This window comes from Haliotis asinina, chromosome 9 (genome assembly GCF_037392515.1).
Source record: "Haliotis asinina isolate JCU_RB_2024 chromosome 9, JCU_Hal_asi_v2, whole genome shotgun sequence".
Taxonomy (NCBI): Eukaryota; Metazoa; Mollusca; class Gastropoda; order Lepetellida; family Haliotidae; genus Haliotis; species Haliotis asinina.
The window spans coordinates 12,280,757-12,298,365 of record NC_090288.1 but is presented as its reverse complement, the minus strand read 5'-3'; the positions used below and the strand labels follow the sequence as shown (position 1 = coordinate 12,298,365).

Genomic DNA, 17,609 nt, shown 5'->3' with positions numbered 1-17,609 from the left:
CAAGAAACTGAGGTAAGGTGTTAAAATACTCTTACCAAAGAATTACTTATAGTGAGGTAAACTTAAGCATATTCAAAAACAAATTTTACAAAGCATAACTTGGTGGTCCCGATTGATTCATTTAGTGTCATTGCCATGTGAATGAGACAAACAGGCAAAGTCAGAATGGACAGGATCTCTACATGTTCTTCATGCAATTAGCACAGGGGATTTGCAACTCTCCTTGTGAAAAGTAAACATGTGCAACAGCAAATTTAACAAAAACGACCTGGTCACTGATAGCATTCTTTAGACCAATCTTTGGACCAAGACGCCGTTTCATACACTGCTTGTATTGTAAAAATGTAAAATGAATTGCATTACTTTCATGAATATTACCTTTTAATCATCGATGTATTGCCATGACTGATCAAAATGTATAGCCCCATGCTATCACTCTGTAGCATAACCATTATATCATGTATGTAAAATCATTGTAGAATGAATGTACCTACTCATGTGAAGAAAAATAATGAAAAATAAGGTAATGAGGCCAATGGTCCTGTACCATATTTGTGACAAGTCTATAATCTAGGCACGTCTAGCTATGTATAGGCTTTAAGACACTGATTGAAGCAAAGCTGCTTTAAAGTTGTATTTGGTAAATGTTTTGCATATGTTTCCCTCAGTCTTTCCACACCCCTAAACATAAATTGTCTTTATACATGTATGTCTGTAAGAAAATACTGTAAAGAAATGGGATGGCTGGATTTGGCCACTGGAGGTAGTGCCCGTAGTATTCTAGTCACACTGGATTGAGAGAGGACCGAGCTTGGCAAGGTATCAGTAAATATGTTTGTCACTTAAACCTTTATGTGATGTTTGGGGAATGTGATTGAAGATTATTCCTGCTCCAGGAGCCCTGGTATATGTATATGTTCTTAGTCTGTGAATCTTCCAAACTTTTCAAATGAAATTAAGGTCTTAACCTTCAATTTAATATAATATAATAATATATTTTCAAGTCACTAAAGGTCAGTGTTATTGTTCTTACGGTCAAACATTTGCCGTGACAAAAGGTGTAAGAAGTTCTCTCTGAACCAGCAACATACAACACTGGGACTTCTGATATTTTCAATAATATGTATTCAGCAAAAAGCAGCAAGATGCAAAGCAAAAAGCAGCAAGTACACAATAGAGGTTTCATGTGCAATACATCTATTCTAAAGTAATGGGTCACAAATATAATGTCAACTCACCAAAGTCTTGGTGTCAGAGTGAGAAACAGTCTTATTGAATGCAACACAGCAAGTGGTCAGGCAGCCATGATGTAGGTCAAGAATTGACGAAGGCAGTTTGACGTTACCCCAGTTAATCTCTGTGTGCGTGTCCCGTCGTCAACACGACAACCAGCCTTTGTTTATACGAGTATGTACAGTCATTGATTCCGGAATATTCCAGTGGAGCATGGAACCTTCGCCATTAAGGTAGAATTCTCTCCACAAACCTCCCGGAAGTCAAAAGTTAATCAAAACATATAGTCAAGGGGAGATATCTCTAAAGTACTACATTTAAGCCTGCTGCCAAAATATGAAAAATATTGAACATTTATGATACGAAATGTGACCCATAATAATTATCATTCAAAACTTTAAACTTTTTTACCCAAATAAGAATTATTACTTTATCATTAACACACTTTACACTCGCGTAACACTCTTACCCTTAAGGAAAAGAAAGTTTTGCAGAAACATTCTGTTACAAGCATAGCACGATAACTAACATAAGAAAATGACATGTAATAATATGAATAACATGAGAATCATCTTGCAAAATTAAAATGATATAATACAAAAACATACATACAGCATCGTCAAGTCATAATACATTTTACAGCCTGGAAAGGGCATCATCAGTACAAACATTTTGTGTTTACCTTTTATGTATTCGATCACAAGATGGAACCCTTGCAAGGTCACAATCCACCTCATACGTCTTTGGTTCTTGTTCTTCATTTCATGAAGAAAAGTCAAGGGATTGTGATCAGTAAACACTTCAGTTGGCAAAGTAGTGGTACCTAGGTACACTTGAAAACGCAGTAAAGCTAATAAAAGACCCAATGTTTTTTTCTCAAATGTAGAATAAATTCTTTGGTGCTTGTCATATTTCTTGGAAAATAGCAAACTGGATGTTCAATTCCTGGATCATCCTCTTGAATCAAGACAGCACCTGCACCTACATCACTTGCATCAATTTTTAATTTAAATGCTTTCTCTGAATTTGGTGCCTGTAATACTGGAGAACTCATGAGTATGGCTTTGACTTTTTCAAATGCAGTCTGACAACTGCTATCTCACTGAAATTTTACCCTTTCCCCTAAAAGATTGGTAAGTGGTGACACAACATCTGAGAAATTTTTAGGAACCTTTCTGTAATAGCCTGCCATACCCAAGAATCTCATGAGTTCTCTTAGACTTATAATTAGGCACTGGAAAATGTGCAGTTGCTTCAACTTTAGCATGAAGTGGCTGTACCTGGCCATGCCCAACAACATGCTCTAAACATTCAACTTGTGCCTTCCCAAATTCACACTTGGATAGATTCACAGTCAATTTTGCTTCAGACAGTCTTTTGAAGATTGCATGAGTTGTTTGTCAGTTGGTCTTCCCGCTCAATATTGTAATTGATGACATCATCCATGTAGGCCTCAACACTCTCAAGACCACACGTCACATTGTTCCAGTCTCCGGAACGTTGCTGGTGCATTCTTCGGACCAAATGTCATCACTTTCTATTGATACAGTCCATCTGGTGTAGCGAATGCTGATATTTTTTTGCATGGTCTTTAAGTGGAATCTGCCAGAAGCCCTTCAGTAAGTCAAACTTACTTATATATTTAGCTTGACCAATGTAGTCATTGCAATCGTCCACTCTCGGAATAGGATACGAATCAGTTCGTGAAACTGCATTGACAGCTTTCATGTCAGAGCGCCAACCACCTCCAACACTCTTCGGCACAAGAACACATGGTGAACGACATGGATTGTCACTGGTTTCAATAATGTCATCGTCCATCATGTATTTCACTTCCTTCCGCAGAGTTTCACGTTTCACTGGATTCATCCATAATGGGTGTTGTTTTACAGGCCCAGCATCACCTACAGCTATATCATGGCTACCAACATCAGTTCATAGCAGGAAATAAGTAAGACAACTTTTGAATCAAATCTGACATTTTAACTTTCTGTTCAGGTGATAAATATGATAGTTTCTCATCAAGGTGAGCTAACACATAAGAATTTCTCAACTTTGGAGAAGCATTATCACTAAGGTCATCAAACTTCACATTGCTAACACCATCATTAATGTTGTCAACATGTTCAACATTGTCTTCAGTACAATCAGTAACTGTTTGGTTTCTAACCCGTTATGATATTTCTTAATCAGGTATACATGACACAACCTCTTTTGTTTACAATGGCCAGGTATCAGGAGGACATAGTCTGTGTTGCTAACCTTTTCTCAACAACTTTTGGGCCCTGATATCTTGCTCTTAGTGGTTGACCAGGAATGGAGAGTAAACCTAACACTTTCTCACCACAGGTGAAATTTCTCTCTTTTGACTTTCTGTCAGTTTTGCTTCATTTTTGCTTGTGAAACTTTCAAGTTTTGTCTGGCCAACACACTTGTTTTTGAAAGTCTATCCTGAAACGTAGACACATAGTCAAAGAGATTGATCTCAGGACTGCCATTGAACCATTGTTCTCTTAAATGTTTCAGTGGCCAACACACACTGTAACCAAACACAAGCTTAAAGGGTCTGGCACCCGTGGCGAGCCACCTCCTCGTGGTGGGTGCTGGGTAACGCCAAGAGCTCGCCTACACCCCGTTGTGGACCAGGGGGTATATTTGGTCCACCAACCTGTTAGCCGTGGCCATGGGTTGCAGCCCTGTGTCGGTGGAGGAGGGGATCCTGGTGGTTGAGGGCAATAGGGGCCTGGAACCGTGTTCCTATTGCCTAACACACCACTTTGGGGATGACTTCACCTAGACGGGTGGTAGAACGGGCCCGGTTCTATCAATCGGCTGGTCACGCCAAGCCCTGTGCATGGTGACTATTTTTGCACATTGTATTTGTTATTGGGTATTGGCACTTTTGACATCTATTGCATAAATTATAGTTTTTATTATACTGCCTAGAGTCTTATGCCAGAAGGCGGTGGCTCATGGGCCAATCTGGTGATGCTGACCTCTGAATAATGTATGAGGGTTGGCTGAAAAGTTCTCAGCCTGAGTGGTTTTTCTCCACCAGGTAGAAACAAGTGTTTGCCACCAACGAGGACAATCATTTAGTGAATCATAGACACAAGAACTACAAACGTACTAATAGTTTTATCTCAATTACGGCTCTTTTGGTAAACCTACCCTCTGAAATCATCAGAAATGGACAAAACTGAATACAGGGCAGTCATCAAGTACTTGCAAAAGAAAGGGATATCCCAAACACAGATACATGCTGACATGGTCTCCACTCTAGGGGATGATGCTCCTTCATTTTCCACAGTAAAGAAGTGGGCTGCAGAATTTAGACAAAGCCTTGATGATGACCCACGCTCAGGAAGGCCTTCAACAGCAACCACTCCAGAAAACATCACGCGAGTGCTCGATATGTTGATGGATGATCGACGATTGACTACTCGACATATTGCTAGTGTAGTGGGCATCAACACTTGATCGCTAAAGGTGTCCTCTTCCACCAAGACAATGCGCCTGTTCACAAATCGGTGGTGGCCATGTCAACAATCCGTGATTGTGGCTTTGAACTCATTGACCATCCTCCTTATTCACCTGATTTGGCTCCGTCTGACTTCCACCTGTTCCCCAAAATGAAAAAGGAACTCGCCGGTCGCCATTTTGCAAGTAATGATGATGTCATTTCCGCTGACTGATTTTTTTAGGGTAGCTGAAGAAGATTTCTTCCTGACCGGGATTCGGGCCTTGCAGCATCGCTGGCAAAAGTGTGTGAACTTGGAAGGGGATTATGTAGAAAAATAAATTACAACTTTTCAGCCAACCCTTGTATGTCTTCAATTTCTTGTCAAGGTCCGGACTAGTCTGGCATCAATTTGGTTGACAAAATACAGCTATTCAAGTCATATTCTCCGGAGTATAACACCCCTGTATCCCTGGTGTCAGCACCTTGGATACCCGGTGCTTATTGACACCGTCCTTGTTGACGCTCCATGGCGGGTGGGAAGCAGGGGTGCCGAACCAATCCTTTTCACTATGTCTCAAAAACCCGCTGGTTCCAAGAGACGTCACTCAGATGCAAGTTCCTCAGTGATGATCATAGCTCTACTGTAGATTCATGGGCTCGATTTATTGTAATTGAAGCTGCGGACCATACTCCAATAAAATTGAACCCATTCGCCATTTCTAAGGCTATTAATGGATGTTGTGGTGAGGTTAACAATGTTACTCGCCTCCGTTCTAGATCTTTGCTTGTTGAATGTTCTAGAAAGCAGCAATCTGTGAATCTTTTATCCATCAAACAATTTGCCAATGTTCCAGTGGTGGTTACTGTACACAAAACACTGAATTCCTGTCGTGGAATCATCCGTGATCGCGCTCGTTGTCTCTCTGACATGAGTGAAGACGAGATTGTCACTGAAATGAAACATCAAGGAGTCACGGCTGTGAAACGTTTCACTAGAAAACAAAATGATTCTATCATTAAGACCCACACTCATCTTTTTACGTTTTCTCTTTCCAAACTCCCTACATGTGTTAAAGCTGGATACTTGAATATCGGAGTGGACGTATATGTCCCAAACCCACTCAAATGTTATAACTGCCAAAAGTTCGGTCATGGAGCCAAGAACTGTCATCTAAATGTTACATGTTCTGGATGCAGTGGAGCTCATGAGAGTTCAGTGTGCACGAATGAGTCTCTGAAGTGTGCTAACTGCAGTGGTGACCATCTTGCTTCCTCAAAGTCATGTCCGGCACCCGTGAAGAGCCACCTCCTCGTGGTGGGTGCTGGGTAACCCTAAGTGCTCTTCTCCCGTGTGGATTCGGGACAGAATGTGTCCACAGCACCCCATTGCTGGTCGTAAGAGGCGACCGAATTGGGCAACCTGTTTGCCGTGGGTTGCGTCCCGTGTCGGTGGAGCACGGTAGTCTGGTGGTTGAGGTCACTGGGAGCCTGAATCGTGTTCCCTTTGCTCAACACACCACTTTGGCCATTACTTCACCTAAACGGGTGGTAGAATCGGCCCGATTCTATCAATTGACTGGTCACGCCAAGCCCTGTGTGTATGGCCTATATTTATTTGTCATTGCACGAATTGGATTTGTAAATATTAACCTTTTGGTCTTGGCAAAATTGTTCATATTCGATGTTTATAATTTTGAACTATGATATTTTGCACTTTGCCTAGAGTCCTATGCCAGAAGGCGGTGGCTCATGGGCCAATCTGGTGGATTTGTTATTTGTAACTCTTCTGCTGGAGTATATCATCCGAGTATCCTTGGTGTTGCAAGTTGGAGACCCACTTGCTTTTAGCATTGTCCTTGTGATACTCCGTGGTGGGTGGGGAGCTCAGATGATGAAATCTATACTATAAACCATGGCTTATGAAACCCCAAACAAAAAACTAAACGTCCTCTCGAAATTGACCTTGCTGACAACGATCTCAGAATGTCCAAACCTATTGATTACTGGCCTCGATTTGTTGTCATGGAGACAAAGGATTTGACACCATTAAAACTGAACCCGTTTGCTGTGTCTAAGGGTATCCAAGGCATTGCCGGCGATGTGAAGAATATTAGAAGATTGCGTTCAGGTGCCCTGTTGATTGAGTGTGCCAAGAGACAACAGTCAACTAATCTTTTGAACACAAAAACTTTTGTTGGCATTTCTGTTAACGTCTCAGCTCACAAGACCCTCAATATGAGCAAGGGAATTGTTAGAGATCGTGAGCAATTGCTGGCTGACATGTCGGAACTAGATATCGTTTCCGAGATGAAGGATCAGGGTGTACTTTATGTGAAACGTTTCTCTACCCGTAAAAATGGCACAATCATCCAAACTAATACTGTGTTTTCCTTTTCTCTACCTACTGCACCAAAATCTCTGAAGGCAGGTTATTGTAACCTCAATGTTGAGACATACATTCCTAACCCTCTTAGGTGTTTCAAATGTCAAAGTTTGGGCACGGTGTAAATACTTGCACATTGTTGTGTGTGCTCATTGCAGTGAAAAGACACACACAACAGAAGATTGTGACAGTACTGTCAAAAAATGTGCTAACTGCAAAGGGGAACACCCATCATTCTCAAAAGACTGTCCTGTTTGGAAAGAGCACATGGCAATCAATCGAATAAAATTTACACAGAATGTTAGCTTTGCAGACGCAAAGGAACTGGTTCACAGCTCAGAACAAACACAAAGCTATGCTTGCATTGCCGAAACGTCAGCAGCCACCCCTACAGTTACCAAATTGTCCTGTAAGTTGTCAGACCAACTTAACATGGATGACAACAGATACTCCTCAACTTATTTCACCTGCCATATCCACTCAAACAGCAGAGCCACTTCCCAGTACATCCCAAATCCAATCACAGGCATCCTCTGATCACGAACCATCTTCTCAGTCAACAGTTAAGTCTCAACAAATTACTACCAACAAAAGTAAAAAGCCAGATTCCTCGAAAAGGCTCAGTGGCAGAACCCCTTAAGGATCAGAAAACAAAATTCAGTTGTTCAACAAATATGGATCACTTGAAGACATGGACGTGTCTGAAAACGTCCGCTCTAGGGCACACAGCTTGTCGCCCACCAAAAAAGTGCGGGGTAGATCCCCAATAAATCCCCTCAAAAGATGTTATCAAAATAATATTATTCAGTGGAATTGCAGAGGACTAAGGACTAATTTTAATGAGTTGCAGCTTTTAATCCAGGATTTTACACCGTCAGCAATCTGTTTACAGGAAACATTTTTAAAACACACAGATACTCTTGACCTCCGTCATTTTAATGCATATCATTATTTTTCACCTCCGGGTGAAAGGGCAAGTGGAGGATCGTCAATCTTGGTACGGCAAATCTCCAAGCCGTAGCTGTGCGACTTACATTGCAAGTTGCATTTACACTTTGTTCATTGTATATTCCACCTTCATCTACTGTCCAGTCAACTGATCTACAAGCTCTTTACAATGAACTTCCTAAACCCTGTATAATCATGGGCGATTTAAATGCCCACAACCCACTCTGGGGTGGTACTACTACGAACACCAAAGGTAAATTACTTGAGGATTTTCTTTCAAATAATGATCTCTGCATTTTCAACGACGGGTCCCATACATATTTACATCCTGGCACAGGAACATATTCAGCTCTTGATTTATCAGTTACAGACTCTCATCTTTTAAATGAATTTGAATGGTTGGTTCACAATGACCTGTGTGGGAGCGACCATTTCCCTACAATACTAAAGCCTGTGAACCCGTCTGATGTACCTCCATCATCACGATGGAATTTTAAAAAATCCAACTGGACTTTATATGAATCTCTCTGTACTGGCAAACTTAAACTTGAACGTTTTATTACTGTTCCTGATGCTATTAAATGTTTTTCAGATGTACTCAATGACACTGCTGACGAGTGTATACCAAAGTCTTCTGCAGTTCCACACACAAGAAAACCATGGTTCAATGATGAATGCAAACAAGCTAGGAAGGCAAGGAAAAAAGCAGAACATTATTTCCGTCGCCATCCTATGGTGCATAATGTAAATGAATTCAAAATTTTAAATGCTAAAGCACGACGTACTTTTAAACAGAATAAACGTCAATCTTGGCAAAATTATGTATCCAAAATAAATTCTCGGACACCCATGTCCAAGGTATGGAACATGGTCCGGAAAATTAAAAGTAAAGGTACTAAATCTAGTATCCAACATCTTAAACATGGAGATCAATTACTTACCGAGGAATCCGATATTGCAAATAAACTGGGTGAAACTTTGGCTAAACACTCTTCCTCTTCTAATTAAGTGCCTAAATTCCAACAGTATGAAAAACAACAAGAAAACTATTAATTTTAATTCAGATAATGGGGAAGATTATAATGAACTATTTTCTATTCATGAACTCCATACTGCTCTTGATCAAGCTCATGATACTGCTACAGGAGCTGATAACATACATTATCAGCTCCTGAAGCACTTACCAGAATCCTGCCTCGAAACTCTTCTAAATATTTTTGATGAAATTTGGACATCGGGTACCTTTCCTCCCTCATGGCGTGACGCCATAGTAGTACCAATACCTAAACCTGGACGTGATCATACGGATCCGTCCAATTATAGACCTATTTCACTAACTAGCTGTGTTTGCAAGACCATGGAACGCATGATAAATAATCGGCTTGTTTGGTTTTAACAGATATACATTGTGGTTTCCGTAAAAATAGAAGTACTGTCGATCACTTAGTGCGTTTTGAATCATTTGTGAAAAACGCCCTGATTAATAAACAACACGCTGTGTCTATCTTTTTTCATCTTGAAAAAGCATATGACACAACCTGGAAATATGGCATTCTGAGAGATTTACATAATTTCGGTTTGCGAGGTCGTTTGCCTGAATTCATAGCCAACTTTTTAAATAACAGACAATTTCAAGTCCGTGTGGGTTCTACCCAGTCTGATCCTTACAATCAAGATCAGGGTGTTCCACAAGGCAGTATTTTGTCTGTCACACTTTTTAGTATAAAGATAAACAGTTTATCTGAAGTTTTAAACGATTCAATTGATGGATCGTTATTTGTGGATGATTTTGATATTTCTTGCCGTGGGAAAAATATGCATACTATTGAACGGCAACTGCAGCTGTGTTTAAACAAAATAAATAAATGGTGTCTTGAAAACGGCTTTAAGTTTTCTAAATCCAAAACAAATCGTATACATTTTTGTAGAAAATATAAGCCACATAAGGACCCAGAATTATCTTTAAATGGCACTCCCATCAGTGTTGTTTAGGAGGCCAAGTTCTTGGGCCTAATCTTTGACTCCCACTTAACATTTCTGCCTCATATTAAGTTCCTTAAAACTAAATGCCTGAAGGCTCTTGACTTGTTGAAAGTTGTTTCCAACTCAAAGTGGGTAGGGGATCAAGCAACCCTCTTACACCTATATCGATCACTCGTCCGTTCAAAACTTGATTATGGCTCCATCGTATATGGTGGAGCCTGCAAAGGCAACCTTAAACTCCTTGATTCTGTCCACCACCAAGGCCTAAGACTTTGTCTTGGGTCCTTCAGAACTTCACCTATTGACAGTCTCTACGTTGAGGCTGATGAGCCATCTCTTGAGCAGCGGCGTTAGTTTTACAGTTTTAGTTAGCTTTACAGTACATTACTAAGTTATACTCTAATGAATCTAATCCTGCCTATAACTGTGTTTTCAATCCCCTTTATGGGGATATATACAACAAGAAATCTTCGCTTGTCCCTCCTCAAGGACATAGAATTAAACCCTTTCTTTCTTCGGCCGGCATTGAGCTGGAAAACGTAGCTCCCTCCCGTCTTCTTTCTTCTCCTCCTTGGCAGATAGTTAGACCACAAGTCGACCTAACATTAACTTCGTTTAAAAAATCAGAAACTAATGAATTACAGTATAAACAAGAATATAATCAATTAAAACATAAATATAGCAATTATAAATCCTTATTTACAGATGGATCTAAGGACGGTGGCGCAGTGGCTTGTGCCACTGTCATTGGATCCAGAACAATATCTTCTAGATTACCAGACAACAGTTCTATTTTTACGGCTGAAGCTAATGCCATACTAACTGCTCTTAAATATCTTCAAAGACACCATAAACATGAACACTATATAATCTATTCCGACTCTCTTTCTTGCCTTCAAGCCATTAAAAATATTTCTTGTAAACATCCACTTTTAATTGAAATAATTGAATTGTATGATGATCTTGCTACTGGCCAATACGACATTGTCTTCTGTTGGTTACCGAGCCACGTGAGCATTTCTGGGAACACATTGGCTGACCTTACTGCTACGGCAGCACTCAACAAATCTGTGACACCACTTCTTATTCCACACACTGAATATAAAGCTACCATTAGGTCTTACATCCGTGATCTGATGCAGACGAAGTGGGACACTCAAGTAGGTATCAACAAATTACATGAAATAAAACCCTACATTGGTTACACCTACTTGGGTTGTCAGTCCAGATTTGAAGAGGTTATTTTGCGACGATGTCGTATTGGCCACATACGATATAAGATCCTCCGTTTTGTATCCCTTGTGATGTCTTGCTTGACTATGTTGAATATTCCATCACAAGGGATAACTTTTTTAAATCAAGAACTATGAAGGATGTTTTTAGTAATGTTAGTGCTCATTTAATCATTGCATTTTAAAAGAATTAGACCTGTTACATGACTTGTAAATAGATTACTATTTTATAATTGAAAGTTGAATTAACAACTTAAGATTGTTAGTGGCTGTATCCTTGAAGGGGGTTGAAGTACCGTAAAATTATTGTCCTCCTGAGAGGGTACGTAAGTCCCAAAACAGTTTAAGTCAGATTTAATCTTCCAACTTTTTTTAATCGTAGAATATGTGTCATTTTAAATTGTGGCTAATCTTGCATACAGTCGCCAGCAGCTGAGGGGATGGTGTAAACCCATCTAGGGACCATGCAGGTAGCAAACGTACTGTAAGTCCCCATCCTAACTGTGATAGTCTAGTGGTTTTACTGTCCTTCGTCGACAGGTTCTTCATAATATGCATATCTATTCTTTTTTATGTCACGTATGTTCTCGTCACAATATGGCTGCAATATTGCCGACGTCACGTTAAATATTAACTCACTCACTCACTCACTTAAAGGGTCTAACGTGCCTGAACTGACTCCCTGACAGCAAATAACAACACATGCACACCCTCATCTCATCACCCTCATGTATGACAGTTCTTGCAATATTCAGCCTCATCATTGTCTCAAAATGAGCCAAAAGAAATGTGCCAAATATTTTCTCAAAAGTTTGTTTACACCCAAATGACCTGCCATGGGACTTTCATGTACCAATGAAAGTACATGCTTTCAAAATACTTTTGGTACCAGAATTTGATGATACAATTTCCACTCATCCTCTGCAGTAGCACCCGGCAACCTATATTTCCTCATCAGAACACCATCCTTGTAGTAATAGCAAACTGTACCTTTGCTACCCTCTTCACAAGAAGCAGCTTTACTAGCCAACTTCTGCACTTCAACATCCCCACCCTGCGCACTAATAAGCTGCTCTCAGGAAGGAATTGACACCACCACCTGACAAAGTATCAGACTTATCAAAGAGACCTGAAGAGCTACTATTTGAAGATAAGTCATCAGTCTCTCCCTCACACAAAGAATGATCCACGAGTGAACCCTGGCTTTCGGCAAAGAAGTCTTGGAAGAAATACCCTTCAACATTAAACGAATCACTGCACAAGAAGGTAAAAACCCGGAAATTCACCCTCCTTTCTGTACTAACTGAACTCTCCGGCAAAACAGTGGCAATTGGATCAACACCAACTTGGGCCTCCATGAGATCATTACCGATCAAGAAATCCTGGAAAACGCAAAATATCTGAGTTCGCAGAAAACTCATTAGGAAAAGGCAAAATCAAATTCAGAGATGGAAGAGCTCCAGTATCCCTCAAGACAATAACGGGCTGTGGGGTAGAATTATCACCCACAAGCGACACAGAACCCTTAGAAACAAAGGGCAAAAACTCCTTCCGAACTACAGAATCTGGGGACTTACTTTCACAAACAAAACTCTCCTCAGAACCACCTGGAAAGAAAGGCTTAGGTGCAATGGACACAAAGCATTTAGGGAACCTGCAGCCTGATTTCTATACCAGACTTTGTAATATGCAGAAATTAAATGACCTGGCTTCTTACAATATGCACAAACATGATCAGAACCACTGGTCGTCTTAGGCTTAGACTGAAAAGTATGTGACTGCTTGCCACTAGAATGTGAACCTGTTCTAACACCACCGTAACCTACATGTCCTGAAGTCTTACCCAGGGAAAAGCCCTTTTGGCCAGAAAACTTTGTATTACCTGGAGACCTAAAAGAACTCTTGTGAGTCAAACAATAATCATCTGCCAACATTGCTGCCTTCTGTAAGTCATCAACCTTTTGTTCATCAAATAAAGTCTTAAGGTCAGCACGAACACTCTACTTGAAATCTTCCATCAAAACTGTCTCAAACCCTCAAAATTTGTGACTTGCTTTGACCCACACCTTCTGTAGCAAACTCTACAGAAGTCTCATTGTCCCTTTCATGAGCATTTCTGAACTTCTGACGATATGCTTCAGGCACTAACTCAAATCTGAGCTTTGCTGTATTGACAAGGCTGAATAAACATCCTGAGCTTTACCCTTCAAAACAGGGTGGTGCTAACACCGTTATTGAGCAAGTGAAGCTGCGCCGATAACGGTGTTAGTACCTACACCGAAACGTCGCACCCAATGCAATAAACAATTTGACTATCCATAGAACTCGGTTTTCCTTCGTGTACAAATCTGACAGGCAGATATCGATGATATGTAGATTTCAAACGTTACTCATAGGGCCGCTGAATGACCCATATATTTCCTAACGTTAGTAAACCTGGGCAATACAGTCATTTTATGTGGTGTGAACAACGCACTTATCTTCCCGAACACCTCAATGTTAATTTTGAATTGTTTGAAGCACGGGTATTGGATTGTAGTCATCGCTAGATTAGGCAGACGACAAGACAAGCAGATTTAGAGTTCTCCCTTTCGCCGATCTGCATTCGCAAAAACATCGGTAATTTCCGTACATCATGTTCTGGACATCATGCGTGATTCAGTGTTATTCGAGATAAAGAGTTACTACCAATAAGTATGAAATTAGTTCGGCGTTCCCAACCGGGTACATAAAAATGTTACTCTCTTATAGGCGGGGTACATCGAAAATAATATGTAGAAGAGCCCTCTAAAAACGACATTTATGTGTGAGGTAAGATGAAGCTTCATCTACTATTCATTTCATTCATTCATTCATTCATTCATTCATTCATTCATTCGTCTCACGGCAACTACAACATACAGAATGCTGACTTAATTCACCGGAAAGGTGCATGCCTTGCTTGCAGTAAATTCACTGAAACCCAGTAAGACAGGAAAAGTTGATTACAAGGGTGTAGGGTATTTCCATACATGTACCCCAATTTCTACATACATGATCTGTGCATGGCCTAAAACAAGCCACATGCAGGTGCTCGGTGGTCCCGCAGTCGTGAGAGCCCCAAGCCCTGTGTACGCAGTCTTGGAGCGCAGCTTCCTGCCCTGTACAATTGACGTCGTCTAATAAGAAATCAACCGGCCACGAGACCGAGGAAAACGTTGCATTGAGGGGTGAGTAGCCGAGCTGTCGACACGTAACAGCAGCGGCGTTGGCGGTGAAATCGTCGTCGCAAACGCCACCCCATCTGTAAAACAAGGTTATGAAATTTGTGTTAGTTTGTTGTGTAGGTTTTGTTTGTTTTAAGGCGCACTCAAGGATATACCACCTATATGGCGACGGTCTATAGATAATCGAGTGTGGATCACACGATCCAGTGACTGATTTCATGATAATCGATCTACGCAACTGGGATACGATGGCATGTGTCAACCAAGTCAGTGAGCCTGACCACCTGACCCCGTCAGTCGCCTCTTACAACAAGCATGAGCTGCTGAAGACCAATTGTAACCCGGATGTTCACGGGTCACTTAACTTTATCAGGTCGAACCGTAACACCAACCTTCCACTGTAGAACACCTCCAGCCTCCCCTCCCCAGCCGAGGAACCGTCCACCAGTCGAATGTCCCCCGTAGTCTGGTCAGGAAGGAAAATAATTCTCAACGTGTCCGCATAACAATTCTTTGATTTTTTTGAGCGGCATTTTAAAGTCTTGCTTTACAACGGTACAATAATCTGTATCGAAACTGAGCTCTCATGATATAGAAAAAAATTTATCCTTCAGGTTTTTCAATATAATTCTTTCATTTCCTCATACTGTTGGATAAATCTAGCTTTTACAAATCCATCACAGTGAATAGTGCCTTTCAACTATTAAAACTCCTTAATTAAGAAGCAAGTAAAATTCAAATATTGCGGGATATTGTTTGGATAGTTGATATGTTGATGTGTTCGGAAAACTCGAACATGGTTTCCTGTCAACAATGTTTGTTTGTTGTGTTCCCCCACACGTGGAAATTGACCAACTGAGAGCCGTCTTGTGTTTCCGAGTCACTCAGAGATTACGGAAAATGTCGATGTTTACCGAAGAGAGGCCAGACGTTTGTTCAAAGAATGAGGGTAGTGCAAATACTAGGGACATTGTTCAATCAAATATGACAAGCAGGCAGACAAACTGAACACTATGGGCAGAAAGGTAAAAGACTGGCCTACAAGTTCAACACATTTTGTGGGGAAAACATAAGGCTGGATTGAACCGCACGTTAAAATAGTCGGGCTGTGCGGTTTTCGACCAGGCTTCTATAATCGCCAGTGTCACCCCTTGTGTATTTTATGTAATGAGTGTAGTGGTAGAATTTCCTTTAAAAAATCATTTCTTCATCGATTTCGTTCAGATTTGAAATCTATGTAAATCATAGCATCTAAAACCATTACATGGTTGCAAAAGTCTAGATTTATAGTCTTGAAAATTATTGTCCAGAGATTAGAGCCCCTTTGCTCTAACCTCCAAGAAGGTATTCGGCTCGTACCGGAATAGCGCTAGTTCGACTCGAATATATTTGCCTATAAACGATCGGGTGCTACCTCTCTGAGATTGCTATGACCCAATGTAATATGCTTGAACTATCGAAATGGCGTCATTATTATTTATTTATTTTTGTATATTTTAACACATTTTCTTTCCAGTGTAATCATAATGCAGGGTAATTCTGACATAACTACATACAAGAAATAGTTTCATACGACACTTCTAATATACAATAATAATTAATGATTTCTTTGATTTTTCTTCTCTGATCTTTGTCTTGCAGGTTGCATCTTTTATAAGCCTGAATTAACTATAGATTGTTGGAGAACGTAAATACAATACGATACAATACGATACAATACAATACAATACAATACAATAGCATATAGTGAGTGTTGCAGAACGTACATACCGTATACGATATCATAATATTTCCGATTTATATAAATTTCTTTGGTCGACCTGAAAAGAACTATCTTCAAACCTTGTAACATGATAACTGGCTATAGCCACATATACTCTATGTTTACCTTTGATGAGGTTGTGTGAGGCAGTGAGTGGGATTAATTTCGAGCCGCTCTTACAAATATTTCAGCAACATTACGGCAGCAGACACCTGAGATGAGCTCCACACACTGTAGCCATGTATCGAATCGAACCCTGGTTTTTAGCGTGACGACAGAACACTTTAACCACTAGGCTACCCTACCACCCTTACCTGTGAAGACGTTGAGGGAAACAACCAAGCTATCGTCAACACGGCAAACAGCTGTTTCAAATGATCCCACATTGCATGTGCTCCCAGTATCAGTTATGTGACTGCTGGTGCAAACTCATATCTCTTTTCTGCATTACTGTGAGAACGACCGCGTGTCGCAACATTCGGTGATAAAATCTGAGACTGCAAATTCTACCAGACTGCGACCATGCCTGATAGTGGTGGCGAGGCGAGATAGGACACAATCTACACCGTGTCACCTGTACGTCCTGCTATAGTGCAGTTCAGACAAACATCCTTATATGCAGCTTTTTCAATAATGTATATATAGTATTACGTAGATATAATCTGTCAACCTTGCGTTTGGAACTGCCTATTTGCAAAATTCTTTTTTAGTTATTCGTAACAATGTTACGGTGTTAGCATGTACCTTCGTGGTTCTCCGTGACTTAACTGGAACCTATTTTAACATCACGGTGATCGCCTATGAAAAATAATACCTATATCACGGTCATCGTGTTTCGTGATTGTTTTGATCAACTCGCTACGGGTGTGAGTTTAACTGATGTAATGTCTGACAGGTGATGTAAGCACACTCTAAAGCATAAGTGTTCTCGCAAAATAGTGGACGCGTCCATGGATGTTCTGGAACACATAGGCAATATTTAGAACAGGCGTGTTCTGTTTTAGAAGTCTAAATTCTGTTTCAAAAACTGTGACGTAGACTGTAGTTTTTAATGTTCGAAGACTGTGATTTCGGAAATCAAATGAGTAAACTACTCTTAACATTTTCTTCTATTAATCATTACTTGTTAAGATATTTTCAGACAATGGTGAACATCACGTAAGCGGACACTTATAAAAGGTTTTAAATAAATTGCAAGCAATTTCTGCATTTTAACTAAAAAATACATGTATTTTACAAGAGGACAATGCTTCATCAAAATATTTTAAATAACTGGATAAAATCTGCTTATACATTGTTTACAACTGATAAATAACTGAATAAACAACATCTAAAGTAGACTCTCAGAACGCATAGTGGTCCTTTACATCTGATAACAAGAGTCATCAGAAGAAGACAT

At 40.2% G+C, this 17,609-nt stretch overlaps 1 protein-coding gene across 2 annotated transcripts in view; it reads right to left on the bottom strand.

Moving 5' to 3' along the window:
* LOC137296947 (deleted in malignant brain tumors 1 protein-like) overlaps positions 1-16,800 on the bottom strand; it is a 76,984-nt gene extending 60,184 nt beyond the window's left edge. The window contains exons 1-3 of one of the 2 annotated variants that reach the window (XM_067828863.1): positions 16,525-16,702; positions 14,841-14,914; positions 14,276-14,525 (exon numbers count right to left, since the gene is read on the bottom strand). In XM_067828863.1, the coding sequence (XP_067684964.1) occupies positions 14,276-14,525; positions 14,841-14,914; positions 16,525-16,596 (396 nt within the window). In that variant the 5' untranslated portion in view covers positions 16,597-16,702. Of the gene's footprint in view, positions 1-14,275; positions 14,526-14,840; positions 14,915-16,524 lie in introns of both variants that reach the window. The other variant, XM_067828864.1, reaches the window with a different exon arrangement.
* Positions 16,801-17,609: the final 809 nt, after the last annotated feature.